The sequence below is a fragment of the Macaca thibetana genome, chromosome 14 (assembly GCF_024542745.1).
Source record: "Macaca thibetana thibetana isolate TM-01 chromosome 14, ASM2454274v1, whole genome shotgun sequence".
In the NCBI taxonomy this organism is placed as follows: Eukaryota; Metazoa; Chordata; class Mammalia; order Primates; family Cercopithecidae; genus Macaca; species Macaca thibetana.
Genome location: NC_065591.1, coordinates 113,180,663 through 113,202,346, shown reverse-complemented (window position 1 = coordinate 113,202,346; position 21,684 = coordinate 113,180,663). Strand labels below are relative to the sequence as shown.

At 47.3% G+C, this 21,684-nt stretch overlaps 1 protein-coding gene and 1 pseudogene across 1 annotated transcript in view; one reads left to right on the top strand and one right to left on the bottom strand.

Annotated features, from left to right (window-relative positions):
• The window catches only part of SORL1 (sortilin related receptor 1), a 179,197-nt gene extending 169,975 nt beyond the window's left edge, over positions 1-9,222 (bottom strand). The window contains exon 1 of the mRNA XM_050755570.1: positions 8,814-9,222. Coding sequence (XP_050611527.1) covers positions 8,814-9,098 — 285 coding nt within the window. The 5' untranslated portion in view covers positions 9,099-9,222. The remainder of the gene's footprint in view (positions 1-8,813) is intronic.
• Positions 9,223-18,045: 8,823 nt separating this feature from the next.
• Positions 18,046-20,990, top strand: LOC126936540 (decreased expression in renal and prostate cancer protein-like; annotated as a pseudogene).
• Positions 20,991-21,684: the final 694 nt, after the last annotated feature.

Sequence of the window (21,684 nt, the reverse complement as noted above, 5' to 3'; positions counted from 1 at the left end):
TGAGATGCCCTCTGGGCTACCAGGAGGTGAGGCAACAGGCGGACGTCCCACAGGCTCTGATCTGCTAGCTAAACTCCCCCAGCTCTGTTTAGATAGCTCTTTCACCTCTAGCCAACTTCCACATCCACTCCTTCATTTCTCTCCTCTAGAGATTGAAGGCCTTGTTTCTGCAGTAACCGTCGCCACCCCCACCCCACCCATCACCACCACCACCAACAGCACACCTTGCCAAATTCAGCAAACCACGTGCACAGTTAGCTGCAGATTTTTTTTTAACCACTCAGTGAGAGAATTTCAGGGAACGAAATATACAAAGATGAGGTAAGTCATAGGTACAGAGTCTCAGGTTACTCAATTAACTGAGCACAGATTTAAAACATGCAAGTCCTTCCAAATACTCCCGGTTTCACAGGACACTCACCCCATTCTGCTGTGTCCTCACTCCCTGCCATCTCGGGCTCCTTGGCTGAGATCCCTGGGCAGCCAGCACTGGCCTTTCTTCCCAAGTCCCTGGGGCAGAGACACGTGGATCTGTCTCGCATGTGTCTCCTGGGCTAATAGAGAAAAGGGGTCCTTAACTATCTGGGACCCTAACCCTATAGCTTGCTATCTCACAGGTACCTATTAAAGTCTTCCCAGCCACAGTTTCCAAGCTAGCCTTTCTCCCCAGGTAGCTCTTAACCCAGGGCCCTCCAGGCTCAACCAGCTCATACCAGCCTTTTCAATGCCTCTGGGCACAGAGGCTTCCTAAGAGTTAAAAATTTCATCAAGGCCAGGCATGGTGGCTCACACCTGTAATCCCAGCGCTTTGGGAGGCTGAGGCAGGTAGATCACAAGATCAAGAGTTCGAAACCAGCCTGGCCAATATGGTGAAACCCCGTGTCTACTAAAAATACAAAAAAATTAGCCAGGCGTGGTGGCACGCACCTGTGATCCCAGCTACTCAGGAGGCTGAGGCACAAGAATCACTTGAACCCGGGAGGCAGAGGTTGCAGTGAGCCAAGATAGAGCCACTGCACTCCAGCATGGGTGACGGAGCAAGACTCTGTCTCCAAAAAAAAAAAAAAAAATCATGACACTATGCCTCAGCTCACCAGCCCACCAAAGTCAGAAGGAAATCATCTCAGTAACCCTAAAATATTAAAATCCCAACTGAGGGCCCACCCATTGATTCATGCCCACATTTATTTCACATAAGATTCACCCTAGCCCAGGGTTTCTACCCAACAGGCTAGTCTCTCTTTAAATAATAGAGGTCACATCAGTGACCTTCTTCATTTAAAAACTCCCCAAAAAGGGGGGGACATGATAAACAACACATCGGTCTCTACAAGGCACAAATGCATTTGATATAGGTACATCTTTTTATTGCCCTTGTCAGCCACTCAGATTTGGGATATAATCACATCAGCCTGCCTTTCTGAGAATTCGTAGCTGTGTTTTGAATCTAATTCAGGGGACTGGAGATAAATCATTGTGAAGGGTCCTGATTCTCCAAGCTAAGAGCCTGCGGCAGCAGCAGCAGCAGCAGCAATGGCACGCTAAGTTAAAAGGTCAGCCAAGAAGAGGGGGAGGTTTTTATGCAAAGATGAAGACCACACGCCTGTAGTGTTTGTCTTCATGCCAATCTGGAGGGTTGAAGGGAAGACAGACAGACCCAGCTACATCAAGGTAAGTCAACAAGAGCACAGGAAGCAAAGGGCAGGGCAGGGAGATGGCCCCACTGTTAAGGCACTATTTACATCTTTCATTGCTAAACAGAACGTGCAGGGTCTGCACTCCACCTGAGCGAAGCCCAACACAAGGGCAGTGTTTGCATAAGGCCAGATGAGAAGTGAAGCCAGGAGACCTGGTTCACCCTGTGAATAGCCAGCCTTCATTGACTAAGTGACTGACGGAAGGAGGCAACTGTGCAGAGGCATGCCCTAGAGTCAATCACTGGACCCACTTGGCCCTCCACGGTCCCCTGGTAAGTTCCTACCTAGGAAAGAAGGGCCACTGTCTCCTGACACTCAACTTGGCAGTCAGCAGCCACCAACACCTGGGGTCTAGACCCGAGCCCTCCACTCTTGCTTTTATTACCCTGTTTGCGATGCCTACACGAGCAGGTCTTTGCAGGAACTTCTCTCTTGGGTGAAGCAGAGGTTGCCTACAGGTGGGAAGAAGGGGCCTCGTCAAAGCTCGTGCTGTCTATACAGTAGCCAAGAGCCACATGTGGCTATTTCAACTTTAAATTCATTAAAATTAAATGAAAGACACTTCAAATCTTCAGTCACACTTGCCACATTTCACCTGCTCAATGGCCAGATCTGACTACTGAACGTGGTGAACAGCACAGATAGAGAACATCATTCTCACAGAAAGATCTATGGAACAGTGCCACATCGGAGGGTCCAGGATGCAACCAGGAAGATAGGATCTTCCAGCTCTTGGCTGGTAGCAGTGCTATGGCCACGGATGTTACCGTTATAATAAACCCAGTGGATAACAGAACTTTGTAATTACTTTTTAACACACTATTGTACTTGTGATCGTTATGCAGTCCTATTTTTATGGAACTCACCATAAAATGCACAAAGCATTAGTCATGTTACGGTTTTTAAAAACTGAGCAACTCACAATAACATAGGAGGAAACCCAAATCTTGATCTTGCTCAGGAGCCCATCCTGCCTTGTCTGGTTTTTAGCTTCATCAGCCACTTCAGTACTTGAAGGCCGCCCATGCCACTTCTTCAAAGGCCCAGGGTTCACAGGTCGATAAACCAATAAATTAGGTCGAAATTAACTGTGGTCCATTTTAAATTGAGGGAAATTGATTTTTGCATGTACGTGGCTAGACTGACTATACCATCTGCCAACAGAGTCTGGCATACCTAGAAAATGCATAGAAGGTCCCACATTCATCAACAAAGAGAATGTCTCAACCCCACAGCCCAGGCCACCTCTGGAGAAATACTAATCCCTGAATATTCAAACCAAAAATGGAGTGAGCTCTCTTTTACTTTCCATCACATTTATTTAAACCCAAATAAATGGAGGAAAGGTCAATGTAATGCCCCCGGTTTTAATACATTTTTATGCATTTAACACATTTAATACATTTTTATCAACTCTCAATTATCTGCATCTGAATTATTGTCAAAAATTCTAAACTCCAAATTGCCTCTCCCTGAACACATTTATGCCAGCCATTTCCCTTATCAATAGATCAGAGAATGCAAACTCATTTTAATATTCACCTAAGCAAAACTTAACTAGGAAGGTAAATGAATGCTTTTTAAAAAAGACTAAATAAATACATAGCAAAAGCAAATAGATTATTTTTTGGATTATCTGCTCTCCAGATTATGATAAGACTGTCCCCTGTGTCCCTCCATTACAGTGGGTGGAACAAAGCTGGCTCCATCTCTCTGTGTCCTGGGATTCAACAATGACACTACAAAGACAGCTGTCATCTCTAAGGAGGAAAAGACCAAAATCTGACAATGAAATGTTCCTACAACATCCACCTTTTGCCTTGGGATGTTCGTTGCTATAAGGATCTGCCTTGTGGATCCCCAGTCTCAAAGCAATTTATGAAGCATACCACTAACTTCATTTTACAGAACATAGAGAAAATATTCTCGGAAAGAACACAAATTAAAACCAAGATCCATGATCACTGTATTCTGATGCTCTTACAAGCCTGGACTCCACATCTCAAGGGAACTGTGCTCCAGCATCTCTGCAAGTTATAAGAGGGCTACATCAGGCTGCTCTCCTGCTCTGCAAGAACCCTTGAAGTGAAAGGAGAATGACGTTTTTCTCACCTGGCCTGGGAAAAAAGTAATTATCTATTTTATATTATGACACTTCAGGTAATTTTCTAACAATTCACCATCATAATATCACAAATATAATTTAGAGCTAAAGTTAATCTCATTATTCAGGATACCAGGGACTACAGATAACAGGAAGCCACTTATAATTCAAGTTTCAAATTTTGTGTACATACATGTTGTACATGCAGAGACTATTTCTGGAAAGATATACAAAAAGATTGATAACAACGGATGCCACCTGGGAAGGAGATCTGGGTGAACAGGGGGCACAAGAGGGAAGGAAATTTACTTGTCACTACATACTCTTTTGTACAAATTTTGTTTTGTAAATGTGCATTACCTAATCAGATAGCTTTTTATTTCATCCCTTGAAATTCCACCTCCTTACTCTTCTCACCAACCCCTTTCCTCCATTCCTTCCACCTCTCAAAGCCTCCACCTTCTGTGCCTCTAACCACGCAAGCTATTTATGAACTAAAAGTGGCCAGAGACTGGGCACAGAGCTCCCTAAGAAAAGATGCCAAGTGGAACCAGGAAGAGTTTTTCAAGGTCACAGCCCTTATTGAGCCAACCCAAGGCCCAAAGCAACTCTTCAGCTACGTAGAAGCCAACCTGAAACAGCAAATTCTTTGCCTTCTCATCTTATTCTGGAAGCATACAGGTCAAACATCCAAACTTCAGAATCAACCGGCCAATTCTTTCCCAAGCAAGTGTATCATGGAAGAATCTACTCAAAAGAGATCTAAAGCTAAATGGTATTCCACCCCCAAAGGAGGCCCTTTGTCCCAGGGCCTTGTGCTGTAATAGACACTTTATTTTCAGTCTCAAATCAGGACACTGAATACTCCCCGACCTCTAAAATGTAGGAATTATGAAGAGAGAGCTTGTTGGAAGGAAAATAAACCTGTAAATCCTGTTAGGCTTTGTGCTTCATTCCAAAGGATTTTTCCCCAAAACAATACCATTAGCATAAACCAGAATGATAGCCCTAAAAGGGAGGATTCTGTAAAATAGAATCCAAGCTCTTCATTCAAAATAACTCCCAGATAGCACAGGAAAATCGGGACTCCACTATCTGTAGGCCATGCCACTTGCATCCTCACTACCGAATAAGCCAACTCATTTTCACTATCCATGTGTGGTTCACTGCATTCCTCCTTATAAATACATTTTATATAATGTGAATTTGCTTCCTACCCTCCAGGCCTCTCTTCTTCCAGGTGCGCTGCTGGTCCACAAATACTCATTAAGGGCCTCCCAAGTGCCAGGGAAACACAAGAGAACTTGATCTATGCCCTTAAGGAGCAAATAGGAAAATGAGACAGTGGAGCAATTCTAACACAAGGCAGCAAGTGCTGCATCCAAGCTCAGAAGAAACTCTTCCCACCGTAGCCTGAGAATACCAAGAGGTATTCCTTGGATGTTAAAGAATGGAATAAGCGCTTTCCAGGCAAGGACGAGAGTCGGGGAAGACCATTTCAGGCAGAGGAAAAAGCAGGCATGATGGTGCAGAGAGACAGAGCTTACTTGAAATCAGGAGGAAATTCAGTGTGGCATAAATCAGGGAATCTCTCTTCTTGGACTTGGCCTTTTTAAGAAGGGCTCAACTTCTAAACTTTGCCTTTTTTTTTTTTTTTTTTTTTTTTTTTTTGATGGAGTCTCGCTCTGTCGCCCAGGCTGGAGTGCAATGGCATGATCTCGGCTCACTGCAACCTCCGCCTCCCAGGTTCAAGCGATTCTCCTGCCTCAGCTTCTTGAGTAGCCAGGACTACAGGTGCCCGCCACCACGCCCAGTGAATTTTTGTAATTTTAGTAGAGACGGGGTTTCCCCATGTTGGCCAGGCTGGTCTCGAACTCCTGATCTCAGGTGATCCACCCGCCTCGGCCTCCCACAGTGCTGGGATTACAGGCGTGAGCCTTGAACATGGGCAGAAAAGTCCTGATATCTGCCAGCAAATTATTTTCACCACTACAACCACATTTCAGTTCATAAATGTGCCTTTAACTAATCATGGCAGAAGCCAATCTCCCCACCCTAGAGAAACTGAGGAGGAAAATGGTCAAAATAACCAAGCCTAGTTTACCCAAGAGGTTAGCAAAACAGAGGAAAAAGGACCGACTTTGACTCCAGCACATGGCTCTTTCTCAGATGCAAGTATTCCCCTGAGAAAGCCTTCCCTTCTCTTCCCCCTGAAGCTGGTGGCCTTAACATTGCCTCTAGGCCTGCTTCCTTCAGGCAGCCTCTGCTTCCAGCCCTGCTCTGTACTGCCAGTGTCCTCTTAACCTCACTCAAAGGTCAGAGGGCAAGAAGCTGGACAGTGTCTGAGCCCACCATCCCCTATCGCTCCATCTCCCATGCGCTGCATGTCACAGCCCGTTATCACACCATTGTAGAGTTGTGGCTGGTTTCTTGTGACCATGTTTCCTGGTTCCCGTCCTGGTACACTGACATGCCTGTGTCTGCATCTGCTTGTTCTCCTCCTTAAATTGTACATTTCCTAAAAGCAGGAATGAAATTCTATTCCCCACCCCACTGCACCTCCATAGACCCACATTCAAGTCAAGCAGTACTGTTGGAAAACATCACCATTCCTTAGGTTTAAACCTAAGTTGAAGGGGAAAGCGGTGAGTATAAAGTGGAACTTGGCTTAAGGCTAAAAGTAGGACCATATAACTTATTGTCACATCTTGACACTTTTGAGAGTGAAGGGGGTGCTATTCATAACCACCAGAGACAACTTAGAAACCAGGTCTGCCCCAGGGAAACACAGAGGCAATGGTCATCCTTGCTAGAAAGATCATTCCAAGTAGATGTCAGTTACTCCAGGGTTCCAAGAAGGGCACCTCAAATCCCTTCAGTCACCAACCTGTGCTTGCACTCTGAAGTGTCTGCACCAGACAGAACTTGTGGCAGAAAGCCCAGTACGGGGAAGTTCTTCCTTTTATCTGACTCAAATCCTTACAGATTCCAATTAATTCCACTTCTTATTAACCTCAGAGCAAGAGGCAACAATGGCATAGGAAGGCAGCCACAGAAAAGAAAAATCTCACCCTTGCATCCTCACCCTCTGGTTAGGAATTCCTCATTATGAGCTCGACTGCTACTTCTCCATCCTTCAGCTGAACCAAACTCAATCTGGCTGGCCCAGAAACTCAAAAGCCCAGGGTTTGGAAGTCACTCCCAATGAGAACAGAGTTCATGTCCAACTTGCCCCACATCCCCTGGAGCTTTTCACAAACCAAACCCAAGAAAGAAATGGCACCTGTACGCATATTTTTGAAACCAGAAAGCTTTTTCCTCAACCTAAACTACAGCTTCAGGGGACCTGAGCACTGGCAGGGATTGCCTCCCACCAGCCCCCAACTCCCAGTTCCCAGAATGCTGATTCAAGAGCACAGCAGAGCTGGGCTGACTGGGGAGGCCCAATGAACAAGCAGGCCACTCCTCCTCCTCCTCCCACCCTCCATCAGCCCCATGCTGTTGTCGCTGTTGAGAGCAAGGACCTTGATGACTTCTTTTTGTTAATACATATATTTGTCATATGGGGTGGGGACGGGGGACAAGGATCTGGGCCCAAGAGGAACTGAGCACGCAGGTTCCTGCAGCCTGTGGCACACATTCTTGCCCGGGGCCAATAGTGGAGGGAAGTCTAATGCACCCACCCAGTCCCCACCATCCTTTCCCCCTTTATACCAGATCTATTTTATTTCAGGAAAGAGGTATTTAAGCAGCACTGCATAAAGACAGGGTGACTGCAATCAAGCAAAGGTCACTGAGACAATGCAGACAAAAACTAGAGAGCAGGCCACCTTCCCGGTATGACCTTGGACTAGTCACTTCACCGTTCCATGCTTCAGTTTCTTCACCAACAAAATGACACAATAGGGTGATATGTTTATAAGGTTCGTCCTGGATCCCAGGGTTGAACATTTAACTCTATATATTTCCTGAAGAAATGGCTAAAGTGAAATTAGTGAGAAAAGGCAGAACTCAGGGTAATCTTTTATTAATAATTTCTACTTTAAAAGAAACAATTTGACTCTAGAAAACAAGTGTATTTACCACCTCCTCTGGTCCTACTTTTTCTCCCCTCCCGACTTTACACTTTTGCTGATGTCAATCTTAACTGCAGAACTGGGAATCTCATGAGGCAATAACACGGTCAAATTAATTTTGCCAGTGCTGATCCTAACCTACAAACTCCATCTGCAATTCCTCGCAGTAAGTCTGACCATAAAAGTGAAATTCACGTTACTTATGATCTAATAAACCCATTGCCTGGATAGAAATAAATCACTTATAAAATAATAATGCCCACCAAATTTCCTGCAGTCATTTCAAATCTCCAAGTGCCATGAGGGGTATGCCTCTCCAAAATAAAGTTATCTTGAAGGGGGTAGGAGAGTCAGTATCTTGAAGGGTGGGAAGAAGGAATGGAGAGCATCTCATACCCTAGGCAAAAATCAGAAATTAAAAATTCAGCCCTTATACACGCACACACACCTCTTGTCTGACTGTACAGAGACAGTCGACAAGCTTTCAGGTTCGCCCACCTTATTGTGCTAATAATGCTAAGTGTGGAAACCCCCACCTCGTGCTGTTCTGTGTAAGTGTACCGCAACTGCAGGGTGCTCGCCTCCACTGCCAACTGATGGTACACTAAAGAAAGCCCGTTTTTTATCCAGATGTAAAATGAAGCTGCACCCCTCCTATACCTGCCGGAAACTACAGCGTTCTGCACACACCCTGGGGTAATACGCACTGCACCCGGCGAGGTACCTGGAATACGTTTACTAAATCGACAGGAAGAAGGAAAGATCAATGCGATTCAAGTGCTGACGGTTGTACTCGTGAAGGAAAAAAACAAATGCAAGCCGGGAAGTCCCCAGTGGTGCCTGCACCTAGGAAGCGACTGCAACGGATGGATGCAGGGGTGAGGAAGTGCAGGGAGAGGAAAAAACTGGAGGGAGGCGGGTTGCAAAACTGCTCACCTGTCCGTACACCTTGATGGGCTCGGGCTGCAGGGCAGCGCTCCGTTTCCTCCGGAGCGGCTTCTCGTCCGCGCGGCTCGCCCCCCTGGCATCCCCGCGCGCCCACAGCCGCAGCTCGCGCGGGTCGCCCTGCACCACGAGGAAGCCCCGGTCCTGGGGCAAGGGCGCGCGGCCGCCGTGCAGCCTCTGCGTCCAGACTTCGCAGAGAGCTCCGGGCGGCAGCAGCGCGACCAGGGTGAATAGGAACGGGAGTCGCGACTCCCTCCTGCTGCTCCGTGTCGCCATGTTCGGGCGAACGCTACTGCAGGTGGCGCCGCCGCCAGGAGAGAATGTGCAGCGCGAGGCCAGGAGAGCCGCTGGGCCGGGGCCGCGCGCGCCGCTCCCGGGGCTCCAGGCCGCCCGCGCCGCTCCGGGCCACCCCGCTGCGCCCGCCGCCGCTGGCGCCAGGTCCCGCTCGGTTCGGCGCGGCGCCGTCACGTGTGAGGCTCGCAGCGCGTCCCCTTCGCGCACTTTCTGCGCTCGGCGGCCTCGGCGGCGACTCCGGCCCCTCCCTGGCGCGGGGATGGGGAAGTTAAGGCAGCAAGCGCCGAGGAGGGTGCGTCCCCTTCCCTGGCGGGCACACCTCCTTGTTCTCCCTGCTGGAATGAAGAGTTGCGCGGGGCTCGCTCGTTTTCTCTGGAGTTAATTGCCTCCTATACAGGGTCGTGTCGAGGTCGTCCTAAACCGTGGCCACTTTTCTGAGTGCACAGCCCTCAGTCCCGTCACAAGACCACCTCCCCCCGGCCCCGGCCTCATCCCCACCTCCATGGGAGAGCCCAGAGCCACAGAATTAGCTCCTAGAACGCAACCAACAAGTCAGAGTCCAGATGAACCCGCTCCAGTGGGAAACTCAGTTTTTCATCTACTCTGGCCACCAAAACGTATTTGCAGGGGCCACAGCAAAAACCACCCTTTATCAAGCTACGTGCCCCCGCCTGAAGCACAGCAAATGAACATTCTGCACAGAGGCAGTAAAACCAAGGGTACATCTGACAAAGAATGCGCCACACCTGGACAATTATTACACAGCTATACAGGGTGTGCTTGCACGCATGCATGAATACCTGTGCGTGGCACAGGGCCCCAGCGGCGGCTTGCTTATGATCCCTCCAAGGTGACCAAGCACTGAGCCACCCTGCCTCAGCAGGAAAATAGACACATTTACCAGTCCCTTCAACCCACAGCCAGGAGCTAGGCAAACACCCACAGAGGAGGGAGGACACACTTTAGATTAACCCTACATTCAGCTTGAAGAGCCAAACTCTGTGAACCTCAGGAGATAAAACTTCTGCCATGGAACTGCTAAGGTACGCCCAAGGAAAATATTTTTTTTTGCAGGTTAGTGGGAGCAGCCGAGGTCTATGTACTACTGCAACCTTTCCTATTTCATTTTATGTTTCACTGCCCTCTGGACTCAGATCCTGGTTTTTGATAAGAATAAAGACACAGCAAGCAGGGCTGAAAGGGAGACTACCCCTATAGTTGCATACAAGCTGCTGTTCAGGGGAAGGACGGGATGGTCAGTTCAGTTTTCCAACAATGTTCCTCATCTCCAACAAGCCACGGTAGCCTGATTCCTACGCCCGCCCACTCTAGTGCTTTTCAGTCAGCTTACCAAAGCCCCCTCCTCTACCCAGGATTACCACTGACAACCTGCCAGAGGCAGGCCAGCTTGCCTCATCTCCCTGAAGCCAGCATTCAACCAGCCCACCCTACCCCATGCCAGACTTGCTGGAGACCTCTGCCTCAGATTCTGCACTCTCCCACCTCCTCCCACACCCGATTTTCTCCCCAAGTCAGATGATGTCTTTCTGTCCATCTCAACATAATTACAGAACCACCCAGTTCTCCCCACCAAGCAAATCATGCATTCTCTATGTTAACTACCGTGCTTTGTTCATTATACATCGTATACAGGTATCAAAATATCACACTGTGCCCAGTGTGATATTATTGGGGTGCCTTCATCCTGCACCCCAACTTTGATGGTGTTTCAGAGGGATGGAGGAAGTGGTAGCTTGTTTACAACCCAGAGCTGGTTTTGAAGCTGAGAGGAACGCCTTGCTCATATTGTGCAATTCAGCTCTAACTCATATATATATAACATATATATTTATTATACACAAATATATGTCAATTAAAAATAGTAATTCAAACAATCATGCATCCTCCAAGAAAGCCACTGAACCACTGTCACCTCCCACCCCTCATCTAGATCAGCTCTGTGTGGTCAGCATCACCTTACCAGGAATAGACAACCCCATGGTCTCTCAAGACCAGCAGCAAAGGTACCTCTACTCCCATTTAGCCCTCAAAGGAAAACGAAGGGAATATGGCTAAAGTGAGAACATCCTGTAGATGAGTCAATTATTGGGGGTTTTCCAACATATATTTAACGAGAACCTTCTCTACAAGAGCAAGTGTCAGAGTCCCAGCAGAAAACACAGACAGGAGTCTCCTAAGTGTGGATTTGAAGATGGGGATCTGTTTGCCCACACAAACTGCTGGCTTAAGGTTCAGATGGCCCCTTGCAGAGAAGGACTAGTAGGGCTGGGCCAGCTACTTGCTCATTTTGATGTTGATTTGCAACTTGGATGCTGGAGAATTGGTAAGAATATTCAAACATGGTTAATGTACTCCTTGCAAGCCCTCCTATCTAATCATTATCTACATTCCAAACCATCCTCAGGTGGATAATCAGCAACCCCCCAAGACTGTGCCTGCTGCACAACTACAGGGCACAGTGGAAGACATGCTGAATTTCAGGTCAGAAGGTTGACTTTCTAGCTATGGGGACTTGGCCAAACCTCCTCAGAGCTTCAGTTTTCTCATCTGTAAAATAGGGATCTTAATCCCTACAAATCTCACAGGACTGCTGAGAGTATCAGATGAGGTAAGTATATGAAATAGCTGTGCAAATTTGTGTGAAGGCCTCCAGAGAGAAATAGTGCATGCAGGTGGCATTAGAGACATAGATTCTAGTCCTGGCTTTGCAACCAAATTATTATATGATTTTTTTTTTTTGTCTTGATCATCTTGCCTCTCTGGACATTGATTTCTTCATAAGTTAAATGAAAAGACACCTTTCAGCCCTGACCACTCCCAAACTGGGTCGTGAGATAGGAGCAGTCACAGACAAGGTCACCCAGGACAGGAGTTAGAGCTGAATTGTGCAATATGAGTGAGGTGTTCCTCTCAGCTTCAAAACCAGCTCTGGGTTGTAAACAAGCTACCACTTCCTCTATCCCTCTGAAGTAACAACAAAGTTGGAGTGCAGGATGGAGGGCAGTACCCCATCGCCCTCTGTCCCAGCTTGCATGGCCTTGCTCGGATGCTGCCCAGCATCATGATGAAAACATGCATGGAAATGCCATGATAGACTCACAGCTGTGTATGAAACAGTCTTAAGCCTGTTGTCAGACTTTAAACTGCCCTCCTCTGTCTTTCTGCCCATCCCAGGCCACTGGAGATGGAGGTAGAGGACCAGGGGTCACACACAGAGGTCACAGTGTCCCACATTTTTATCCAGATGGAGTCCCGTTTAAAATAGCAGCAAGGACAGCCACGAAGAGGAAGAAACTCCCCAAAGCCTAATTTGACTTCTTTCTGTTCTTTCTCATCCTGTGGCCTTCTCACATGCTCACCTCCTGGCTGGCCAACTTCTATTCATCCTTCAGGTTTCAGAGCAGCCTCCTTAGGCACCTAGGCTAGGTTATAGCCCTCACTCCAAGGCTCTAGTCCCCTGTAGCCTTTGATACTTCCTCTCTGGTCACTTGCTTAATCTCCATCTTCCTCTTAATCTACAAGCAGCAGAATGGCAAAACCAGTCTATCTCATTCATGTCTATATGCCCAGTGCCCAGCTTACTCTTGGCACATGGTGGCACTCAATATTTATAGGGTGCATGTATTTAAATGAAGGTGAGCAGTGACACCCCCTTTGTCCCGGTGGCAGTGGTTGGTTAAGGGGCCAATATCGTTGAATCTCAGATCTTTTCTTACCACCATCTGCTTCCCACCTCATTTTTTCCCCCAAAGCAGGCCTCTCTGAGTCACACAACCAGACCAGAGTCATTAAAACAGAAAAGCGACTTCCCTGCCCTTAGGATAGTAAACATTGTTCCCTCTTCCATGTTACTTTGGCCAAATAACTACCATTTACCTCACCAGCTCAGGCAAAATAGCAATACCCGCCTGCCCCCAAAGAAATAACTCCTTCTGCTGTTGCCAAAATCTACTTCAGTTAGGAAAATGTCCAAGATAATTGATGAGGTTTAAAATACAAATGCACCCAGAGCATAGAATAAGTAACTTATATTCTCACTCTTGATTAAATTAAATCCAAAGAGGAGTTTCTGGAAATAGCAGTAACTTATTTTGCATAGCAGTGATCTACATTTGCATAACATTATAACAGCATTATCTATCTCATTCCATCCTGCAGCAACCCTTTGAAGTGGGCCAAAGCAAGAATTATTGTCACCCCCATTTTACAGACCTTAAGCGCTGAAATTCAGAAAGGAAGACGACTTGCTTTGCCTAAAGTTAAACAGGCTTGCTAACTTACTGTTAGTAAGGGATAAATTTGAACCCAGCCTCTCTTTTTCTGCCACATCTGATACCTCCCTTAGGAAGAGAAGAGCTGGAATTTCAAGTCCTGGGTATAGTGGAACAGCAGGAACTAGGACAGAAAGAAGGAAAGGGAGTGGCTCTAGGTCTCACCTCCTTCACAGCTCAGCCCTGCTTTACCAGCGCTGTCTCCCTTCCCAGGTACCTAGCCTAGGTGAGATGCTATATCTGCTTGACCCTCAGGCCCTGATTGGGACAAGTTAGCAATAATGTTACAGTTACAAAGCTCACAAGTCCAGTCCTGTTTTCTGTACTTTTCTAGGAGATGAATTTAGCGAGGGATTTGGTTTCCAATGTGTTCCAAACCCTGTGAAAGAGCACGAGTTTTAGAAGGTGCCCTCAGACGGGCACAGTGACCTATGCCCTTAATCTCAGCACTTACGGAGGCTGAGGCGGGAGGATCGTTTGAACCCAGGAGTTCGAGACCGGCCTGGGCAATGTGTCGAAGCCCCACTTCTACAAAAAATAGAAAAATAAGCCAGGCACAGTGGCACATGCCTGTAGTCCCAGCTACTTAGGAGACTGAGTGGGGAGGATCACTTGAGCCCAGAAGGTCAAGGCTGCAGTGAGCTGAGATCACACCACTGCACTCCATCCTGGGTGACAGAGAGACCCTATCTCCAAAAAAAAAAAGCCCTCAAGTTTTGGTTCCACTGTTTACCCTTGTCTGGTCTTTCATCCCTGAGTAAATCAACTTCCTGAACTTCTATAACAGGAAAGCATTTAGACCTTTCTCACAAAGTGTGTGAAGTGGGAACCTAGAAGTTTTGCATAATTATGTAGACCCAAGGACAAACCTCCTGACATAAGACAATGGGTGGCTGAGGGTCCCCAGGAAATTACCTCTTTCCCTGGGAATATAGAGGAGTAGGACTCCCCCTCCTGGGTTTGAAGTGAATGAGAGGAACTTAAGCTGAAGATTCTTTGAAAATCCCTGTGTAATTACATATTAAGGCCTGTATCTTCTTCCCTTGAGGCCTTTGCAGTACATTCAGTGGGGATGCATGCACTAGGCACAGATGAGCCTAGAGATGTGACCAGTCAGCTTGGACACAACATAATTGAAATGTGATGTTTTATTTCAGCAGATGCCTCTGCACTCTCAGAGGGCCAGCAAGACAGGGAAAGCAGACAGTCAGACTAGCTTTTTGGCCTACCTCTCCTGGATACATTCCTTTTCCTTTTTTTTTCTTAAGACAGAGTTTCTGTCACCCAGGCTGGAGTGCAATAGTGTGATCTCGGCTCACTGCAACATCTACCCCCTGAGTTCAAATGCTTCTCCTGCCTCAGCCTCCTGAGTAGCTGGGATTATAGGTATGTGCCATCACACCTGGCTGATTTTTGTATTTTTAATAGAGATGGGGTTTCACCATGTTGCCCAGGCTGGTCTCAAACTCCCGACCTCATGTTATCTGCCCACCTTGGCCTACCAAAGTGCTGGGATTACAGGCATGAGCCACCATGCCTGGCCTTCTCTTGGATACATTCTAACAGAAACCTAGGATCTCCCACACACCTTTTCCAATCAGAACAGATCAAAATGTTCTCCCTCTGGCCTTGTTTATTCACTAACTAAAAGGCCACTTCTTGACCTCTTCCTGGATTTCCCCCAACCACCCATGGAGGCCCTGAAACTTGCTTTAGGTTTCTTTTGAGATGTTGATCATGTTCTGCCTTCCATTAGAGCAACCATTTTAGTGCTTACCTCCTTTTCTAAATAGTAATGATGTCTTGGAGTCTGTTCCCCTGTCTTGTACTTAACAGAGGCAGACTAGATCCTACAGAATAGAAATGAACGTGAAGCGAGTGGTGAGAGGGAATTACCTCCACCCCCGTTCCTCATACCCTGCGGCAGTTGGTTCTGGAAGGAGGAACAATTTTCAATCAATGCTCTGGGGAGTCTGAATTTTCCATTCTAGCTTTCACTCCAAAGAATGGCAGAGAGACCTCTGAGGGCCTGTCAGCACCGGGAGAGCCAGCCCGAGCAAAAAAGGAGTCTTTTCCCTGCAACGTATTTTTATGCATGTCCTAGTCATCATCTGCCCAGTAATAGGCTCAAATGTCTATAAAGGACACAGCCACTAACTGCAAGGAGCTTGAAGAAAGAGAAGAAAGATAAACATGAAACTAGCAGAAGTATGTAAATACAAAAAGAATTCTGTCTTGGGGTGGGGGGAAAGATGAGTACTCGCTTTGGGGAGGGTGATGGGCAAACTCTCTGGAGAATAAGACATTTTGAGCCGTGGTTTCAGGTGTGTGTGTGGTAGTTGGGACAGGACAAGCGGAGAAGGCTAAAGTGCTCTGGTTCCGGGAGGAAGCAGGAAGTTATTTTCAGCATCCGAGGAGAAGGAGGAAAGGTTTCAGGATAGAGTGGCAGCAAGGTAGGGTGTGGGAACAAACAGGTGGGTTGGTGCCTGCTATGGGAGGCTGGGAAGGCCAATGGAGAGAGACACCAAAGGAGAGCTGTGGGGACAGCAGAAGCTGAGGTGTGAGCGCCCAGCTAGTCCCTTTCAGCACAGCAGTGCAGGGATCTGTGGAGGCCATGCAGCCAGGGGTTCTGAGAAGCGCTTCTTCCAGCATCTGTTTCACCAGAGCCACAACACGTGTTCCAAATGCCACTTTCGCCCGTCTCCTGCTATAGCTCAGGAGAAGTGGGAGGACCTATGTATCATGCATATCATCTCCCAGAGGGTGCGACAGATCATACCTGTCACTGTGCGCCTTCTCTAAATCCATCACCCTGGAAATTTTACGTGGTGTCATCAGCTGATTTAACACCTGTTAAAATCATCATTCCCACCAGACTCAAAACTGCAAGTGCTTTTAATGAGGCTCCACATAAAAGAATACATTTTCTCAGAGCCCTTAAACAAATTACATTAAATCCTCCACACCAAATAAATTATTGAAACAGCGATTAGAGTTTGGATCGTACCAACAGACCTGCTCAGAGGCAAATTTTCAAACTGCCCAACCACCTAAGCAAAGAGGTGAGTGAAAAATTCGTTCCTTTTCAATGGTTATTTCCACAGAAGCTTCAGTGCTAAATTAGCAGTGAGTTTTGTGTATGAATCTTCTTTGAAATCTAACATTATGTAAATGAAAAACCCAACACAGCGCAAATTAAGACTATTCTTAATTCTAAAAGGCTGCTATTCTGTGATAATGACGCCATGGAAGACTTTACAGTCTGCCAACCATGGAGTGTGGTTCCTGCTCCCCCATCTGTCTTGGATGCCTCCCAGCAGGGGGACACCCACTGTGTCCTCATTTTTTTATCCTGCCCACTGAAGTTAGATCCTGTCCACCCTTCCGCCCCTCTCCCACCTCATAATTTAATCTTGCCCAGATCATTTAATCACCTAAAATGGAACGAGAGATTGAAATGGGCTTAACCTGCATCCATGTGCAGTGCAAAGTACTAGAGGCGTGACGTCAGGAGCCCACTCACCTGGGTTTATATCCGGCTCTGCCACAGACCAGCTGGATCTGCTCAGGCACCTTCTCAGAGCCTAAGTTGCTTCATCCGTAGGTAAATATGAATTACCTACATCTGCAGGTTTAAAGGATTAATTGAGATTATACATGTCAATGGTTTAGAAAGAACTCCTGGCACATAAAACTTGTTCAGCGAATGATGCCTACTGTTATTAAGGGAAGCTCGGGTTAGGTATTGTTGGTAAGTCAATTTGGCCATTCAGCAATTGTTGGGTTTTTATTCAGGTTTGTACATGTCCCTTCAACCTCGCTACTAGGTGATATGTTGCTATAAAAACTGAGATTAGTTTTTATAAATTAAACCATGTTTCTCTCTCTCTCACACACACACACACACAGACACACACATTTCTTAGCAAGCAGGTTAGAGGCCATCACACAGCCTGTACCAGAAGCCTCAAGGCACCCCTAAAACCCTTACAAGGAAAACCTAGACCCCAAACAGATGTAGCGGTATTCTGAGGCCAGGATCCACCAAACTCCTGGTCAAATCAGGGAACAGTTTCCCTTTAAGTGGAGAGACAAAAGACCAGATGAATTCAACAGCTCTGGAGGAGGAATCAGCCTGCTGGGTCTCCTGGATTCTTACATCTTGTCCAAGCAAGCCCGCTCCAGCTATGTTTCTTGAGCAGCACTAATTTCACCAATGAAAAATAATTAATATCCCTTATGCTAATTAATACACCTTCTGAATCACATGTACGTGATGTTCTCAGCGCAGCTCCCTGAAAAGCCTGAATTCCTGACCAGGATGCTTCAAGTGCCGATCACATTTAGAGCATGGATTTCTGGTGAAGTCCCTTCAAATGTGAACTGTACACCCCCAGCATGGATTAAAGTTAATGTATACACATATACATGACTCGGTTTATAGTGAAGTATTTAAAATCTACTACAGACAATATAGCAACTATGAATAAGGAAAAGCTTCCAACATCGATGGAACAGGAGAGTGGTATAAAACCATGGCTTTTCCTCCAGTGGGAATATTCATGCCTTAGGTTCCTGTCTGTTTAACATGGCATTGTGAGAATTTATTTCAGATATGCCACTGTAGACAGCCAGATATGGCCGTGTTTGGGCAGCAACCTAGGGCAGTCGTTTGTCCTAACCAGGAATTCATGCCTCAAGGGTGGTCAGCCAGCACTAGAAAGTCCAACGCTAGCTCAGGGTAGCTCTAAATCTCAATCAATACAAGTGATCTTTTACTAATTAGCATAACAAATGTGGAGAATGAATTTTCACTAGTAGCTTGTTAGATTAGTAAGTATTAGAAACAGGCTCTCATTAGTAGAGTCAGAAGTATTCAAGACATATGGCTTGTCAAAAACATTTTATAGACACACTATTCCATCCCATGTCTTCTTGTCCTCTAGCCTCAGAGATGCCAATTGAGTCTTTTTTTTTTTTTTTTTTTTTTTTTTTTTTTTTGAGACAGAGCCTTGGCTGGGCACGGTGGCTCACACCTGTAATCCCAGCACTTTGGGAGGCCGAGCAGGCGGATCATGAGGTCAGGAGATCAAGACCATCCTGGCTAACAAGGTGAAACCCTGTATCTACTAAAAATACAAAAAATTAGCTGGGCGTGGTGGCGGGCGCCTGTAGTCCCAGCTATTCTGGAGGCTGAGGCAGGAGAATGGCGTGAATGCGGGAGGCGGAGCTTGCAGTGAGCCAAGATCACGCCACTGCACTCCAGCCTGGGCGACAGAGCGAGACTCCCTCTCAAAAAAAAAAGAGACATAGCCTCACTCTGTTGTCCAGGCTGGAGTACAGTGGCACAATCCCAGCTCACTGCAACCTCTGCCTCCCAGGTTCAAGCGATTCTCCTGCCTCAGCCTCCTGAGTAGCTGGGACCACAGGTGTGCACCACCATGCCCAGCTAGTTTTTATATTTTTAGTAGAGACAGGGTTTCATCGTGTTGCCCAGGCTGGTCGCGAACTCTTGACCTCAAACAGTCCACCTACCTTGGCTTTCCAAAGTGCTGGGATTACAAGTGTGAGCCACTGCGCCCAGTCCCAGCTGAGTCTTAATCCCTAGCTCTTCCTGTGTCCTTGTGTTTAAGGATTCTAGTTGCTTGTTACCAATCATAAGTTTAACTGAATGCCGACTCTGGAATGTTGCATCTACATCTAGTAAAGCACATTCAAGTAAGGTGCAATGAAAGCACCTAAAAGATTGCTGAGAAACTTCCTATGCCTTGTTGCTAATACATATTTCCTTAATAAACATCTGCCTGTATAGCAGAATCTTGTGCAAGGTTTGCTATCATTAAAATCTGGCAGTGAGGTTGTGGAGGAGTAACTAAACCTTATGTGCTCCAACTTGGCAGCTACTCTATCAATCAAAAATAACTAATGATTGGGCATGAATAAACTTATCTAGCTCAATTTCAATATGTTACTAAGTGCTCCTGTTGGAAAACCAGGGTAAGAGTAGGGGTAGTGGCACACAGGTTTTTAGGATCAGTGGATTACTTAGGATAAAACTTTAGCTGCATGCCACAAAGACCCAAATGATGGTGGCTTACACAAGACAAAAGTGTATTTCTCCCACACATTAGCTGGTGTCTCTGCTGTAACTCCATGCAGCTGTCGGTAGTTCAGGCTCCTTCTGTCTCAATTCTGTGCCATCCCAGGGTGCCTCCTTTGTCTGTATGATCCACAATGGCTCACCAGAACATCCTCAAGTCATCCAGTGGGAAGGAGAAAGGGCACAAGCCAGTGCATACACATCACTTCTGCTCACATCTCATTTGCCAGAACTTAGTTTCATGATCACAGCTACCTGCAAGGGATGCTGGGAAATAGAGGCCTTATTCTAAGCATCCATGTACCCAATTACAAATCAGTGGTTCTCCATCTCCTTTTCCAGCTTCATGAGGCTCCTTGACTTCAAATCCAGCAGCTTTCCCAGCTGGTGCTCGTGACCCAAGTATGGCTTCTTTTCCAAAAGGGATCAATCCCACTGGCACAGGTGCAGTTTCTTTCCCAAGGCCTGGTGGCCTCTTGGGGCCAGGCCCAGGCCCAGGACCCACCCTAAAGCCTAGGACAGGGGCTCTGCCAGGCACAGGGCCTCTGTCTAACCCTAGGTTAGGGAGTCTTCCAGGACCAGGTCCTATGTCCAATCTAAGGGCAGGTGGTCTCCTGGGAGCAGGTCCTGACCCCAGAAGTGGTGGTCCCATGGTCCCTGGATCTGGACCTAACATGAAAGCAGGTGTTCTGTTGACCTCTGGGAATGGTCCTCCCAATCCTAGGCCGGTTGGCCTGGGCCCGGGACAAAACCCCAATCTGAGATCAGGCTTTTTAGAGACAAACCCTGCCCCCAGGTCAGGCGTGTTTCCAGGCCCAGGCCTTGGGCCCAACCCAAGACCAAGTGGTCTGGGCCTGAGCCCTAATCTAGCTGCCAGAGCAGGTGGCCTCTTGGGCACAGGATCTGGTCTTAAGAATGGCTGGACCTCAAGGCCTCGATCTTGCCCCCATTCTAAGAGCAGCAGGTCTTTTAGGAGCAAATTCAGCTTCTTTCTCACAGGCTTCTGGAAACATGGGCACAAGCCCCCTCCATGGCAAGAGTACCTGGCCCCGTGGGCCCAAACTCGGGTCCTGGCTCTTGGGGAACTGGCCTTCCATGGCCAAATCCATCTCCCATGTTAAGGGGTCCTGGCCCCATAGGCCCTAATTCAGCTCATTTCTCAAGGCGAGGCAGCCCCATGGGGGTAAATGCCAATTCCCTTCCCGGGGAGTGGGTTCATCTGCCTTCTCTCAGTCTTCTGGCACATTGGCATCAAACCCAGCTACCTTCCAAAAGTCTGCTGGCCTCCAGGGCTCAAATCCAACCATTTTCCCAAGAGCCTCTGGGCCACTTGGCCCCAGCCCAGCTAACTTCCCAAGGGCCACTGGCCTGCAGGGTCCAAGTCCGACTACCCTCCCAAGGTCTACTGGCCCATTAGGCCTTGGTCTGTTCAGATTATTCTTGACCTCCTTCCTCCTGAGTATGGAACGGGTCCCCTCTTGAATGAAGGTCTTCAAGAAAGAAGTATTAAGGGAGAGCGTGATCTTTCCAGGCTCATGGCTTGCTTTGGGAGAAAGAAATTCTAGTTTCTATGACCCATCTTGGGAAAGAGGAATTCCGGTTTCTAGGAGTCAGGAGAGAAAGCGGGACAAGAGACAGGAGGGCAAGAGAAAGTCAGAGAGAACTTGTTTCTGAGGCTGCTGGTGGGGCTTTCCCATCTTCTTCAGTTCCGAGTCTCTGCATGCCATCCTCTGGCCCTCTGGAGTTTTTTGTTTATTTATTTATTTAGAGACAGGGTCTCACTCTGTCACCCAGGCTGGAGTGCAGTGGCATACTCTCGGCTCGCTGTAACCTCGCCTCCTGGGTACAAGTGATTCTCTTGCTTCAGCCTCCCAAGTAGCTGGAATTACAGACCATGTACCATCATGCCCAGCTAATTCTTATACTTTTAGTAGAGAGAGGGTTTCTCCATGTTGGCCAGGCTGGTCTCGAACTCCTGACCTCAAGTGATCTACCTGCCCTGGCCTCCCAAAGTGCTGAGATTACAGGCATGAGCCACCGTACCCACCCTGAGGTACCTTTTTCTGAGCCCTGGCAAGCTCCTGAGCACTACCAAATCCCATTGTCCCAGGCACCATGCCTCCCCACCCAGAACACTGTGAATTTCCCTGAGGATCCAATAACTAAAATATTAATT